This window comes from Azolla caroliniana, unplaced genomic scaffold (genome assembly GCF_043228905.1).
Source record: "Azolla caroliniana isolate FFs.n. ecotype wild unplaced genomic scaffold, voAzoCaro1.0.p SCAF_3, whole genome shotgun sequence".
Lineage (NCBI taxonomy): Eukaryota > Viridiplantae > Streptophyta > Polypodiopsida > Salviniales > Salviniaceae > Azolla > Azolla caroliniana.
The window spans coordinates 25,269,279-25,284,759 of record NW_028230438.1 but is presented as its reverse complement, the minus strand read 5'-3'; the positions used below and the strand labels follow the sequence as shown (position 1 = coordinate 25,284,759).

Genomic DNA, 15,481 nt, shown 5'->3' with positions numbered 1-15,481 from the left:
ATTGTATACAAGAGTGATTAGAAGCCTCCCAAGTTAGCAATACACATATTAAACGTAAGAGAGCTTGCACAACATGCTCCCAACCTTATGTAAGCCAAACAAACGAGCTAGGTTAGAAATCAATTAATAGGTCTTTATGAGAATTTGAAGATCTTCCACTTTGCCTCACTCCATCAACACAACTCACTGAACTAGAAACAATCAAGATTGTTTGGTGAATCTGTGATTCCTCAAACAATTCATTTCAAATTTGGTGTTCAAGCAATGATCACATGTTGACTTTGAAATCTATTGAGAAGAGGGTAGTAAAATCTAACACAACTTTTGGAAAGTCATAAGACTAGGACTAGCCTCATTTGAGAAAATTACCATTTACTTCTTTTGTAAATCATACAATTCTTGCATCAGTTGACTCATGATGTATCTGAAAGGGCGTGCATGATTACATGCATGGTAGGAATAGATTGCATGAATAAAAGACTCGAAGTTCTACAAATATAATTAGAGATAATATTCACTAAGTGTAGAATGTACTTTATGAAAGTTGAAGGGAGAAAAACCATTAAAAGGACTCACCCATTCAAATGCATTATGATATATTGTTTTATATTACATTATATTGTTTTGTTTGTAACTTTAGCATCCACCAAGAGGAATATATGGATACACATAGACACAAAGGTCAACTATCTTCTTGACTTGCAAGTGTCTATCCTACAAAATTACTCTAATGTAAACCATGATCACATATTATTTGCACATAAGGTATTTTTGTCGTCATTAAATAATGCATTAACTATTGTAGACAAAGAAGATATTATATAATCTTAACAAGTGTTTGAATAATGACATAAAGCACATAAGACATAAGACCAGCGAAAGTAACACTTTTATTAGTGGTGGAGATTCGAGTCTTAGCTTGACTATGTATAACTATTTGTCGATTCTCACAGTTACAACGTGATCTAAAGCGTCTTTTAAATGCATGTCTTTTTTTAAAATTTAGCTTTTCTATGATGATTTCTATATGGGCAAAATTTCTTCATCACCCAATTTTTTTATGAGTAGCAAAGGCTTTTGCAAGCTGGGAGGCATTTTTTTTTCCTTTCCGGTTTCTTAGACTTCTAGACCATTTTTGAGAGTGGTGTTTCCTATACACTCTTATCTAATGTTCCTTCAACGTATATAATTATTTGTTAATCACACATCCCTAGTACATCATATTTGAAAGGTCATCTTTGAAAGTGGTGTGCGTTGCATCATTACATGTCTCTTCTATCTCGTTCAAAGCACAATGCATGGATTTCGATCTCAAACCAAGTTCCTTGTCCTCATGACACTAGAATCGTATAGTCAAAATCATGCAATTATGCTAATCACCCATAGTTTCAATGGATTAAATATGTAATAATAGCAGCACAAGGTTTACAATTCATTTGTCCAAGGATCAATGCATAGAAGAATGACACGTTCTAACCATTATGCGAGATCATCAACAATAAACCTCACTTGCCTTTCTGTTATTGGGAAGAACAAACATATCCGACCAATCGCACTACCTAAACTTCGGTTTGTCGATCAATACATTTATAATATGTATGTGAAATCGTGCATGATTGGAAGACTAAAGAGTATTCAAATAGTAAACCCATGCGTAGTAGATAGTTGTTACATCAAAGTGCTCCTTTTCATAAAACAGCTTTTTGTACTTTGAAAAAATCCCTACAAAACCACGGTTGGAAGGTGGTACTTCCATTAAATAATAGCACATTTATATTTCTTTACCTGGGTAGGAGCTTCCCCTATGTCACACGAATGGAGTCAAGTTCTGTTGTTGCACTATACCTTTGCTTTCTGTTGAAATTTAGTTACCAAAGAGCAAAGAGCGAAAAAGATGGTCACAAAGACCATCCCCTTTGTAGAAGCCATAAACTGTAAACGACAATCTAGTCATTGTCAAAAGTGTAAGCCTCAAAAAGCTAGGGGACATGACAACGAGTTGTTTATATGAATTGCTAGAATCTACTACGGCAACTTTTTCTTGTATGTTGTCTCTCTATATATATTTGGAGAGAATTACAAGCAATGCATTTCAACAATAGCTCAAATTTCAATATTGTATGAGGATCTACATTTCTAAGTCATCATTATATTGATCAAGCACTTGATGGAGAGCTGTAGCACAGCTCACGTGTTAATTTTTCCTATCCCACTACAAGGCCATATCAATCCAATGATGCTCCTAGCAAGAAAATTGGCATCAACATGCACAATGGTTACATTCTTACATACTGAAAGAAGTTTGTCGATGCTAATTAACATCAACAACATGGATGATGATAAGGAAAATCACCCCTACTTCAAAATGCAAGTGCTCCCAAATCCATCACATGACAACAATTTATCGCCAAGTTCTGCGGCTCTTCGGTTCCTCACCAATCAATCACTATATAGGAGCAAACTAGAGGAGATTATGAGAGCATTTGTGGAGAAGGGTCAGCCAGTAACATGCATCGTTTCGGACAGCTTTCTTCCTTGGACACAAGATGTCGCAAATGAGTTTGGTATCCCAAGGATCGAGTTTTGGTCATCCTCAGTGACGGTATACTCCATGGGCTATCACATACCGGAGCTCATTAACAATGGGTATCTTCCACTCCAAGGTATAGAAAGAGATTTTTGACATCAGATGTACTCATTTTCTCATCACAATACCACCTTAAATTTATCCATAGTAGATTTGTTTGTGTTACAAAGGAAGCACTGAAAAAAGTCTTTGGTTCCTAACTTTCCCATTGTCCAATTTTGCATGTTGTTGATTATTCATCTAGGAGTACTTCTTAGTGTTGTTAAGGAGCAATGCTTCGATGAGATTTTGTTGTTTGTCATGAATGAATCTTTTCAATACCTCTACTAGACCAATATTATGTATCAATCATAATTGGGTATAACTCTTAAACAACTTTTGTAATCCTTCAAAACATAACCACATCTATTTTTAGCTCAGATTGTAGTCAAGATTACTGTATCGACATCATCCCGGGCCTTGAAACATTCCGACTAGCTGATTTCTTCTACGACATCGACTCCACGTCGATTTCATCCCCGCTATTCGATATCGTGTGTAATGCATTCTCTCGAGGAAAAGAGGCGTCCAAAGTCATAGTGAATTCATTCTACCATCTCGAATCGAATGTCATCGACGCGATGCGAGCGGAGGGAGTGATGGTGGATGCGATGGGTCCAGTGCTAAATGGAAGATCGGGCGACACTATGAGCATGATGACGAAGGCCACGGTTTCGGTGCTCAATGAAAGACCAAAGTCGAACTATGCCCTAAACCAATGGAACACCAACATGGCGAATAGTAATATGGAGCTCCTCCGGTCATCATCATTACCAACAACATTGTCAACAAGCTTGGTGATGAAGGATGGGGATTGCATGAATTGGCTAGACGGTCAACAAACGGGGTCGGTGATCTACGCCGCGTTCGGAAGCATGGTCACACTCGATGCGGAGGAGGTGAGGGAATTGGCAATAGGGTTAGAAGCCGGAGGGACGCCATTCCTAATGGTGGTGAGACCAGGGATGGCAATGGCAGGGTCAGATTCGGGTGAAGGTCAAGCCGCCAGACATGGTAGAGGTCAATGCCTATATAAATGTGAGGGTCAAGGTCATGGTCATGGTGAATGTTATGGTCAAGGACATGGTCAAGGACATGGTCAAGGGCAAGGTCAAGGTCAAGATAGAAATGAATGTGGATGTGTGCGTGGGTGTGAAGAAGATGGGGTTAAGATGATGACTAGGTTGTTACCCATGGGTTTTGAAGAGAGAGTGAGAGGTAGGGGTAAGGTATGTGAATGGGCACCTCAAGTGGAGGTGCTTAGGCACAAGGCCATAGGGGGGTTTGTGAGTCATTGCGGGTGGAATTCGGCCATGGAGAGCATATGCGCGGGTGTCCCGCTCATCGGGTGTCCACGCGAGAGTGAGCAACGGACAAATCTCAAGTGTCTGCGCCGATGGAAACTCGCCATTGCGATGCATCATGACCCAGTGGCCCCTCCTCCTAGAGCTAGTTCCTTGGAGAGGATCACACGAGACTTGGTGTGTGGCTCCATTAGGAGGCTCATGCAAGAGGAAGAAGGCAGGGCCATAAGAAATTCAGTTATAGACTTCCATAACCGTTTTCTATCCTCATCTTCATCTGCACTACTTAGTGTTGAGGACATCTTACACTCCCAAATGCCTTTTCACCCAAAAATGGCCTAGCTCCCCAACAATGGCAATGGCCGAGAGAATATTCTCCGATTTCTACAACGGGAATATTTCTCCGGTGCTTACGAGAATGGGAAAATGGGGCTCACTCGGACCTTGGCACCATCAAGAGTGTCTCTCTCTAATATAGAGGAAACGAAAAATCCGCGAGAATCTTGATATGTATGTACATATATATGATCTTGCATTGAATTTCTATACATTTGTTGGTCTTGTCTCATGGGACCCCACCTTTATCTCACCGACCCTCCTTCCGTAATCCAAATATTCCCCTCACCTTCGTACTTGTTTGTTCAAGAAACAAATAAAGTTTCGTTCACTAAACCGTAAGTCCCAATGTAGGGATTGCCATTTGTATTGGGAGAAACCAAATCAACATAAATACATAGATTTTATTCTACGCCTTATAGTACGGAGTTCATGAGAATGGTGCTTGTGTTTAGTAACATGTTGCTCATGTTTATGAAACAAACTCATTCTAAATGAAACAATCTCAAGTTTATGAAACTCAACAGAATTGTATAGATAATTAACTGAATCCTAATATTTCTCACAATTTACTTGGCTTTCAAGCATGACGAGGAAACCCGACTAACGTGGAAGCTCTAAAAAAATTTGTTTTCCACAACCTCAACATTGTGTGCTTATTTTCTCATGAGTTCTTATAGGAAACAAATATTTCACACGCATTGTGATTCGTGAATGAAAATAATGTTTCATCTTCCATAAAAACTCATTGATTTCATAGAATGAAATCAATACTTTCTCTTCCAAATGGAGGTGCAAGTGTTCACTAAAATGGCAAGTGTATTTTTGGACTTATTTCTTGGAAGCATTTATACACGGAAATGCGCTATAATGTCATACATATATTTTATGGTGGATTCCTCGGTATTGATGGTACTATGAATTCATTTAAAATGCATGTTCCATAAAAACTCATTGATTTCATAGAATGAAATCAATATTTTCTCTTCCAAATGGAGGTGCAAGTGTTCACTAAAATGGCAAGTGTATTTTTGGACTTATTTCTTGGAAGCATTTATACACAGAAATGCGCTATAATGTCATACATATATTTTATGGTGGATTCCTCGGTATTGATGGTACTATGAATTAATTTAAAATGCATGTTCCATAAAAACTCATTGATTTCATAGAACGAAATCAATATTTTCTCTTCCAAATGAAAGTGCAAGCGTTCACTAAAATGGCAAGTGCATTTTTGAACTTATTGGTTCGAAACATTTATACACGAAAATGCGCTATAATGTCATATATTTTAATGTAATAATGGTAATATGAATTCATATAAAATGCACGTAGATGTTTTGCGAATGGAAATATTTGTAATACAAACAAAAAAATACACCCCACTCTCACATACATTTCTTCAACATTCCTAGAACGTTATGGTTTCTTTTTTATCATTTGTTGTCTTCTCATTCAAAGGTTGGGGGAAAAGGCCCCCCTCATTCACCAAAATTTTATACCTAGATTTTTGGGCTTGCAAATTTCAATCATCCATCAACAAAAGGAAGTAAGACCTATCACAATTTATATGGTCCATTGTCACAATTTTCGACTACTTCCAACTAAGTTCTGATTGTTCATTGCACTCAAAGGAAGATTGGTCTATCATAGTATTGAAATGTTTCCCTAGCATTTCCTCTTTGAATTTTACAACAAAAAACAATATGGTTTCTTCGATTAATGTAACATGCTCCTTGTATTCAGCACTTGAGTAGGAAAGAGACGTTGTGGGATCTTTGCGTTATTAAATGTAGGAGGGCACAATTTTCCCCATGCTCTATGGCAATGGAGGGAAATGAGTATCTCGATTCTGTTCGAAGTGTTACGGCCCTAGTCCATCACTTTTTGAGGCCATCGGAAATGGAAGGAAAATCTTACAACATCACAACATTGAATGGTGACAACTCTTTCTTTCTCATTTCATTTTATTACATTGAAGAGAGTTTTATGATATATGTTCTATCGAAGGTTTTGTTGTATAAGATTGTTTAGACAAAATGTTGGCTTTTGAGGTAGAAAGAAAGATATATTGATGTATTTTAAGGGGCCCAAGGGCAAAACGGCCTATAAGACCAAATGAGAGATTAGATCCTTAAATGTTGTCTCATATGAACATGACATCTTAAAATGTAGGAAACATTTATGAACATGTTAGTTCTTTCACATGTAGTAAGAACATGTCTCATAAAATGCAATTGGATCAACGTATTTTTTTATTAGCCACCAACAGTGTGAAAGCAACGGTAAGGTTGGATTGTACTCATGTGATGGCAACATTAGAGTTTGATGGAAAACATTTTTCAACTTCTAGCCTTATAAAAAATTAAAATAAATGCATTGAGACACTTGTTGGATGGGTTTTGCCTTTAGAATAGAGTTTGTACTTCCATTTGAATCTAAACCATGTCACCAATAATAGAAGTGTCATTAGTGAATATGTTTATCAAGTGCTCCATTTGTTACATCTAGGTATAATAGGAAACACATCATGAGCTCTTGATAAATAGTGATGCAAACTAGGTATAATAGGAGAGCAAACTTGAAGCTCTTTGGAATGTATAATTACTAATTTTCTAAACACAAGTGGAGATGGTTATTAGAGGGAGTAAAGGAACCTGCGTTCTCACAAAGCAATAAAACGAAAGAAAGGAAAGAAATATTAGCTTCCTTGTAACCTTTTAGCATATGATTATTGTCCACCCGTCATGATAAGATTAAAGGACTAAGGGAGATGCATCTAATACACAATCCTCGTAGTGTAAAGAGTGGGATATATAGACATTGTGTCGTCAATTTTCAAGATCTTAGATAACTAAGGACCACCTAGTATTTAACACATATATTGGAGGTCTCTAATACTACAACAGTCTGTTGTTTGGAAGAGGATATGGTCTGGTCTACGATATCTTCTCTAGTAGTTTGGGTATTGTGGAAGGCTAGATGTAAATGTGTATTTCAGAAAATTAAACAGAATGCAGTTGAGTTAGTCAAAGAGGTATGGTTAATGCTCTTACACACTTTAAGAGGTCAATATGATGCAATAGTTGGTGAGCCTGAGGTTGTGATTCGTAAATAACAACAATTTCGCAAAATTTGGCAATACGTTGAGGTCTTCACCTCTTTTGGAGAAAGAATAAAGTCGAGATATGCTCCACCAAGATGGCTTTTTCCACCCGCCGTCTTGGAGCAACCCTACATGAGGGCTTTTGATACTTGACATGATGGTTGATGTGGATATGAGGGTTGTAATATATTGTATGAATTCGTTGTAGCCTTTCGGCATCTTTCCATTAATACCAAGGTGAACCTTCTTTAAAATAAAAATAAAAATTATTTAACACATTTAATTCTATTGAATGACTTGGTCGTATAGATCAAACTTAGCGTGTTCATGCGACAGCTTCTTCGAAGCACTAGATCCCACAATTTCTTCCCATAGCGCATCTTTAAGTACCTTTCCAATTAGGTGAAGGGTGTATGTCAATCTTGTCTTCGTCTATTTTTGTATGTTTGCACTTCTATCAAAATTTCCTAACCCTCTTATTCTCTCCCAATGTGTAATTTATCCTCATCTTCATTTTACCATTTCTTCATTTTACCATTTCATCCTCTATACTCATAACTAAGTTGGGCTCAACAAACTCCCATCCCTCTCTACTCATTGCTATGCTAATGGCTATCAATTATCCACTTGGTCAATGATCAACTATCTCTCTTGTTCTAGTGTTCGGTTATAATGATTAACCATCGGCTCAATCATTAGTCATTATGAAGATCACTCAACTCTTTGCTAACAAATAATGAACTTCGGCTTGCTCTATCATCGACTTTGCACAATGATTTACGGTTGCTTAATTTTCGATTTGTGTCACAATTAGCTCATTTGTTCATTAGGCTTGTCTTGTGATCAACTGTTGTTCACCTTCCATATGATGTCTTTGTAATGTGATCTCTTGCGAGCAGCTCCTTTAGTTCATTCCTCACTAGGCTCAATCATCCCAACTCATCTTCAACCTCTCAAACTTCAGTTCCTTCCCTTGTGATGTTGCCGAAAGTGTCTGCCTCAACTATCCATGGCGGTGCCGACAACCCATGGTGTTGACCTACCTAGTGGCCCATGAGAACACCATACGCTTTTGCAACAGCCCCATGGCAATGATGGCGACCCAACTATGAAAACATCATTAAGTGTATTAACATATTCACAATGAAAATATGGTGTTGCCTATTATTGTGCTTAATTACTTTGTACTAGACCTTTACTCTACTAATGAAAAATCAAATGATAATTTAGGTGGTCCTCAATGGTGAAGTCTCATATCCCTAATCGTGGTATGCATCTTAATGTGTGTCCTCCCAAATATTAAAGCCACTACCATAATCTATAGTATTTATTGTCTTCTCGCCCTCGAGATTAGTTTATCCCATATAGCCTCAATATTTTATAGGCTTCAAGATACTTTGATTAATGAGAAAAGGTTTCTATTTATATCGTTAGAATATTAGGTTTTTGGCACATGTTCTTTTTCCATGAGTCATGGTGAGATGAAACTAGCAAGAGTTCATTATCAAATCTTCACTTTTTAAAGGGAGAGATTTTTGAAGCCTCCCCTCTTTGCTACAGAACCCTCCAATGTCATCGTAAGAATATCATATTTATGGAAAATGTGGTGAAGTGGAGAAAGCCAAGGAAGTATTTGGCGAGCTCACCATCTGTGATCTCACATGTTGGACCACACTTATTTCAGGATATGCCCACCAAAAACTGGGAGAAGGAATGCTGAGCAATATATGTGGCAAAGACTCCAATGATAAAGGCCAAAAATCTTGAACCCAGTGTTGTTGAGACTATTAAAGCTGTACAAGTGTTCAATAGTTTTCTCGTTAATTTATATTCCAATTTTCTTTGTAATACTGGACTGTTTTGTATATTGCCTTTGGCCACTTTATGTTAATACCAATCGGGGATATTATCATGGGGAAAAAATAAAGGTCATATGTACAACAATTAATTGTTCATGAGGTATATTTTTTCGAGATGAAATTTCCAAAACGAATAGCTCATTTTAAGCAATGAGTTTGAACTCAAGGTGATGAAGATAAATGTCACCTCTTGAAGTTGATGGAATTGATGTGTTATATTGTCATATGATGCAAACCAAAAATGAAAGTATGTAAGTTTGGCATGTCGTTGTCAATTGAGACCATCCAACTCAAGATCAACATTAGGATACCAAGAGATATATCTAGGCATTCAAGGATTGTTTGGCCATGGCATATTGCTGCCACACCCTCTCATTACAGTTTGCTTAGTTCTCGAGTAAGAACAAAATTTCTAAACAAATGTTTGAGATAATCAATCCATGAACAAGGGCAAAAACTTCGCATCCAAAGTGATAGTGTAATTCTAATCCTCCATTACCAAAAAGAGCCTCCTTTGGACTAATGTTTACAGTTGAAAGAAACACATGCAAATCACCCCAACTTTGCATCATATTCTTTTTGCATCAATGTCCCTCTCCATACAAGGTATGGGGTTTCACATTTTCTATCATGGGCATAATTTAACACATTCTGTTCACATACCATGCCAGTCTTCTCTACTTTCTGGCAACATCAGCAAACAATTTCCTTAGCAAGCTCTTCAATTTTTGTAGAAACTTGTTAATATTACTGCTCTTCTCCATGTACATTGGCTTCACAACTAGTTTTGTACATTCAGCATTGTCTTTCTAATGAAAAACATTAGTGACTGTCTTTATTCAGCTCCATGACCTTAAAATCAAAACCAGATGTAGCTTCTACTAACTCAACTCATTCAAATGAGATCAAGAAACACTCGTGTCCTGATTCTGACACAAACATTTGGGGCTATGCTTTCCTTGTATACCATATACAAAGACAAGAATAAAGACTACATAGAAACCAAAAATTTGTCAACCAATGTTATACATGGTCAGAGTTTCGGGTTTTAGGGTGTGATATGATTAGGATTGTGGCTGATATAAACGTAGACTTAAGGGTTTAAGGTTTAAGTAAGCTATGGTGCAGGTTATGGTAATAGTTAAGATTAAGGTAATTTCGGGTTCAAATTACAGTGGGTTAAGGTTAGAATTAGGGTTAGAAGTAGGGTCCACCAAAGATATTTTGATATGCGAAATACAGTAGTTGAGAAAAGCATCAACACTATCACAAACGAAGATTAAATACATTGGTTTCAGGGGTTATTGTTACGGTTAGGGTTAACATTAGGGGGGGAAGAGGTTAAGGTTAAGGTTAGGGTTAGGGTCGAGGTTCAGGCAAACCAATGCCTCCTTTTAATGTGGGAAACAAAAACACAAGGAGAGAGTAGAGAAAAGGGTAAATGAAGAAGATGAGCTCATTATAGTTATCCAAGCTCTACTTCATGAAGCCCTGAAGAAGTGTAAGGTGAGGCCAGCAGTGACAATGCTCCATATTCCACCAGCTGCGAATGCTACCGCCATGGACATCCCAACTATCCCGAGGGTCCAATTCAAGTACCAACTAAAGCTATACTGTTTAGGTTTCCTAATCGCAAGCCACATAAAACATGGGTATGCGAACGTGACCGGAGCACTAGTTAATCCTCCTAACAATCCCGTTAGCCCTGAAACCCATGGAAAAGCTATGCCAATTAACAAGTTTGTTAACACGTAGAACACTCGGAATATGACCCTGGCGTGCATGCTGATTGGTCGGTTGCATTTCGCTGTGTATCCAGCTTCGAAGTTGTCAAATATAGAGAATGAGTAGGTCTGGAATCCTGTCAAGCAGTTGATGGCAACCAAGAGGAAGAGGAAACCCATGAGCATGCGTGAAATGTCGCTCTGGTGAAATGCGTAGACACTGGACAAAATACCCGATGAGAGCATCTGCAGGGATCGATGGATAGCAATCAATGAGTCCTTTTTATTGCAGAGTTATACATTGGAATGCCATTCAATTTCATATATACACATTCACATATGCATTTCATCTACCTATGCATGAATTTACACATGACTTCATTTATATAAGCATTCACATGCCACACAGGATGAAAATCAGTAGCATTAATTTACACATGCCACAATTAAAGGGATGCAGATCCATTGCCACTAATGCATGAATTTACATTAGTTTACAAATGATTTCATCTATTCAATTTTCATTTTGTGGATTCGCCAGCATACTATGGATTCATTTAGATCAGCATGCACTGACATGAAACAATTGAAGATTGTTTAAGAAATAGTACTCATTACGCACCATGCGTCCATAAGCCCAGTACCCTGCAATTGCAATTGGGAAGTAACAGATTGCAATGATAGCATTGGAAATCTTTGCACCTCTCCACATCGGGATATGGGCCGGATGCTTCAAGGTAGAAGGCATTGTGGCCTGTCAAAGCAGACATGACTATTTCAGCAAGGTGACAATATATTAGTAGAAAAAAAAAGTTTGGCCTACCAAATATTATACTAATAATAGCATGAATTAACAAGAAACATAACACAGCCATTTTTTGCTTGCTCATGGAGGACAATAAATAGACTATCCTCGATAGCTATACAAGCTACACAAGTAGGATTTGAGTAGGACCAACTAACATATGGTGACATTTTTTTAGTCCATAAGAATACTCTTTGCTATATGTAAATACACAAATATATATAAATGAATAAAATGCTGTTTCCTACCTGGATTTCCATCACAGTGTTGTGTCCCCGAAAAGAGAATGCAATGATACCGAGGGCATTAAGAACCGTGAAGATGCTAGCTATTGGAGTATGCCCAACCTCAGCACCATAGCTAACTCCAGATGGTCGGGGTCGGGTAATAGACAGCACCCACAACAATATACAGTAAGAGATTGCCGTCACAGCACCAATCAACGATAATCCAACTATGGAGTTGAGGTTTGGAAGTTGTGTGAGAACCATGGAGAGGACCGCAAACACAAGATACCATTCAATCGTGGAGAGAGGACTCTCTCCACATTCAGGGCCGCACACAATCTTGTAGAAGAGCTTTAGAGTACTTCCTCCTATGATGATAAGGGTTGTGGAAGTTCCCACAGTAAGATTAATGTTGGGCGGAGTAGCTAGCCAAAAGCCGAGTCGATTACCTAAAAACCAGAACTGAAAACGATGAATCCTGACAAGAGCTTATCAAGTGAAAGTAAAATGGTGTCTCATATATGAGAACAACAAAATAAGATGAAATGCAACAAAATGAGATGATTAAACCACATAATGTGTTACCTGAAAAGTATTCACAAAGGAAACAATGCCCATCAGACCAAACAATAAATTTACAGCTAGAAATGAAATGTTTGTCTCATCTAACGAGAAGAACGAACAAGTTGAAATGATTAAACTACGTGAGGCTTTGACGTGATAATGTGCTACTATATAAGATAGAAGGAATAGGAAATTATCTATCATAAAGCTATAAGCAAAAACACAGTGATTTATTTGTTGCTCATCCACTGAGGATATCTTTCCTTTTGGAGAAGAGACAGGATGGTTACCAAAGGCAGCCTGAGCTAATTGCACATAACGATTGTATCGTAATCCCGGGTTTGATTCATGAAGTCTTATAAGAATCCACATTGTGTACAGTTGCCAAATATAGGCGATCACAAGCGCAATGATGCCCCAATACCTGAATTCTCACACATGCAAAAACAAAAGTCAGAAGAACAGAAAGAATGGGGTTGCTCCAAAAACAAAATCACTGTGAAAATCCCACATTCGTTTTACATGAATGCATATAAACACTGATGAAACACATGACTCATCAAACACGATGTATATGGAACACGCATAAAACATGAGCATAAGGGGATTCTGGAGTGGGAACAAACAATTAAAAACCACATGATTACTTACACAACCTAGATATGTTTACATATTGAGGGAGAACATATCCATGCCAGAGCATAGCAAAGGGTAAAACACAAGCGAAAACAAACGATATCGTAGGATATAGAGAAAAACAGAGTAAAACAGCAAAAAAAACTTGATAGACAAACAGCCTAAAGCAAGACAATGTTATATATACATAGATACATGTACATAGTGTGAAAAGGCCAAAATGGTCTGTGCTCTTATTTTTTACTTTAGTTTTTCTTTTGGTAGCTATAGGGTGAAATAGAAAACCTCTCTGCTGTATACAGGCAGAAATTTTTGCAGCCATCGTCTATGGTCTTTTGCTATCTATCTATCAGAGTTTTCTCCTGAATTCATACCCTTGGAAGAACTGTGGCTCTCTACTCCACCGATACACAACAGACAAATCACAGCATAAAACAGGATAAACAACTGCCTAAGAACAAGTAAATTAATCATAGTAATAGTAAGGGCTAAGAAGAAGAAAAAATTTAGCTTTAAACTCTGAAGAATTGCCAAAAGAACGAAAGGTAGAGCCAAAAACAACAAATTAGAGAGAGAGAGAGAAATATTACCATCCAAGGTAGAACATGGCAAAGGGCAAGAGGAGGCCCTGGAAGCCAATGCCGGCATTAAGGGTGTGGAAAGAGGAATAGAGGAGGAGTGCGCTACCGGAGCCTCGGGAATCTGTTGTGATGGGAAGCCACGCATCGTGCGGGTTGAATTCAGTGAAGTGGCCCAACCCCCCGACACATGCCCTAAATTTGGCCACAACTGAAGTAGTGAGCCTCGGCCCTAAATTTGGAGGCTTTGATGCCATTCCATCGTGTGCATTCGGCCCGAACTTAGCGACCCTTTTAAATCTTGAATGGTCCATTCCCCCGCCATTCACCGCAGTCTCAGTAGTATCCTTACTGTCCTTCACTATAGTATCATAATTCTTCTTCTTGTTGTTCTTATTATCATCATGATCACCACCATCAGTGTTGTTGCTCGAATTAATAACGTTATTGTTAGGGTTTTTTGAGGTCTTCAGGTTGTTTCCAGCAATGGGCTTTCCTCCGAGCACTCCTTTCTTTCCATCATTTCCGTCTCCTGCTTCTTCTTCTTCTTCTTCTTCTTTTCCTCCTTCTTCTTTTCTTCCTTCTTCTATTGTCATGGCTGATTTGCTGGTGAACTGTGGAGAGCCACCAACAGCAGCAGAAGATGAGGAAGGATATGGTGATGTTGTCAATGGCCGACTATATATATATGTGGAAGAAGATGATGATGAAGAAGGAGAAGAGGAGGAAGACGCTACCGCTGCGGGAGGAGGAGCTGGAATTGATAGAGCAAAAGACAAATTAGGGATGGGGTTGGGGTTCAGAAATGTCTTTTGGTTAGAAATAGGGTTAGGGTTGTTGTTTTTGAGTTGTGTGTTTTGGTGGTGAAAGTTGAGGTTTCGTTGTGGGTTCTGCTTTGGGCTCTGTTTAGAGTTAGGAAGTGAGTGGGGGGGGTTATGACTTGGGCTCGGGCTCTGTTTAGGGCTAGGGCTAGGGTTAGGAATAGACTTTTTGTTCGGGCTAGGGTTAGGGCTAGATTTTCTCCCAAAGTTAGTAGGGTTAGGGTTAGGGTTAGGGTTAGGGTTTGGTCTTTTGATAGGGTTAGGGTGAGTTTGAAGGCTGGCGACTTCTTCACCTTCCGGGGCTGGTGGTGATGCCATGAAAGCTTGCTTGCTTGGTTGATCTGCTCTGTCTGCTCTGTCTATCTGGTGTGGTGGCCTCGGCCTGCTGACTGAACTCATCTCTCTATCCTTCTCTCTTTCTCTCTCTCCTTCTCTCTCTCCTTCTCTCTCTCTGTCTGTCTGTCTGTCTTCTATGCCTAGTTACCATTGACTACATACAGTGACTGCTCATTAATGAGTCTGTTTCTGTATTCTGTGTTATGTGAGACAGAGACAGAGACAGAGACAGAGACAGAGAAACAGAGAGAGAGCTCAACATGTTTCCTCGTTTTGATTCCCAACGGTAATCTCTCTCTCTCTCTCTCTCTCTCTCTCTCTCTCTCACAAAGGGTGTGTGTGTAACATGCATACATGCATGCATGTATGTATGTATGCATGCATGTATATATGCATGCATCTATGTATGTATGTATGTATGTATGTATGTATGTATGTACATGCCTAAACCCTAGGATGACAAGGGGTTCTTATCTGTCATTGTCGTCACATGACCATGGACCCCCGTGTGCACCCGCCTCTTGTTTTGTCCAGCAATAACTCAGAGAGAGAGAGT

The 15,481-nt window shown here is 38.6% G+C and overlaps 2 protein-coding genes across 3 annotated transcripts; one reads left to right on the top strand and one right to left on the bottom strand.

The window, feature by feature from the left end:
• Positions 1–2,078: 2,078 nt before the first annotated feature.
• Positions 2,079–4,682, top strand: LOC147866833 ((R)-mandelonitrile beta-glucosyltransferase-like). Of its 2 annotated transcripts, XM_087317328.1 has the most exons (3): positions 2,079–2,663; positions 3,008–3,700; positions 3,743–4,682. In XM_087317328.1, exons 1-3 carry the CDS (start codon positions 2,168–2,170, stop codon positions 4,270–4,272), a joined length of 1,719 nt encoding a protein of 572 aa, XP_087173454.1. In that variant the 5' UTR covers positions 2,079–2,167; the 3' UTR covers positions 4,273–4,682. The 2 variants fall into 2 exon arrangements, with proteins under 2 accessions (XP_087173454.1, XP_087173453.1); XM_087317327.1 differs by having other exon boundaries at positions 3,008–4,682.
• A 5,405-nt stretch (positions 4,683–10,087) lies between these two features.
• Positions 10,088–15,003, bottom strand: LOC147866832 (lysine histidine transporter-like 8). The gene is made up of 5 exons (XM_087317326.1): positions 13,781–15,003; positions 12,845–12,978; positions 12,012–12,439; positions 11,581–11,712; positions 10,088–11,204 (listed from the first exon to the last, which is right to left on the bottom strand). Exons 1-5 carry the CDS (start codon positions 14,986–14,988, stop codon positions 10,716–10,718), a joined length of 2,391 nt encoding a protein of 796 aa, XP_087173452.1. The 5' UTR covers positions 14,989–15,003; the 3' UTR covers positions 10,088–10,715.
• Positions 15,004–15,481: the final 478 nt, after the last annotated feature.

Bases quoted from the DNA above. Each gene is read 5' to 3' on its own strand.
- LOC147866833 (XM_087317327.1), top strand. From the start codon at position 2,168: ATGGAGAGCTGTAGCACAGCTCACGTGTTAATTTTTCCTATCCCACTA. The intron at 2,664-3,007 runs GTATAGAAAGAG...TTTTTAGCTCAG, and splicing joins TGGGTATCTTCCACTCCAAG to ATTGTAGTCAAGATTACTGT.
- LOC147866832 (XM_087317326.1), bottom strand. From the start codon at position 14,988: ATGAGTTCAGTCAGCAGGCCGAGGCCACCACACCAGATAGACAGAGCA. The intron at 12,979-13,780 runs GTAATATTTCTC...GTGAGAATTCAG, and splicing joins GCCATGTTCTACCTTGGATG to GTATTGGGGCATCATTGCGC. The intron at 11,205-11,580 runs GTGCGTAATGAG...CGATCCCTGCAG, and splicing joins ACTGGGCTTATGGACGCATG to ATGCTCTCATCGGGTATTTT.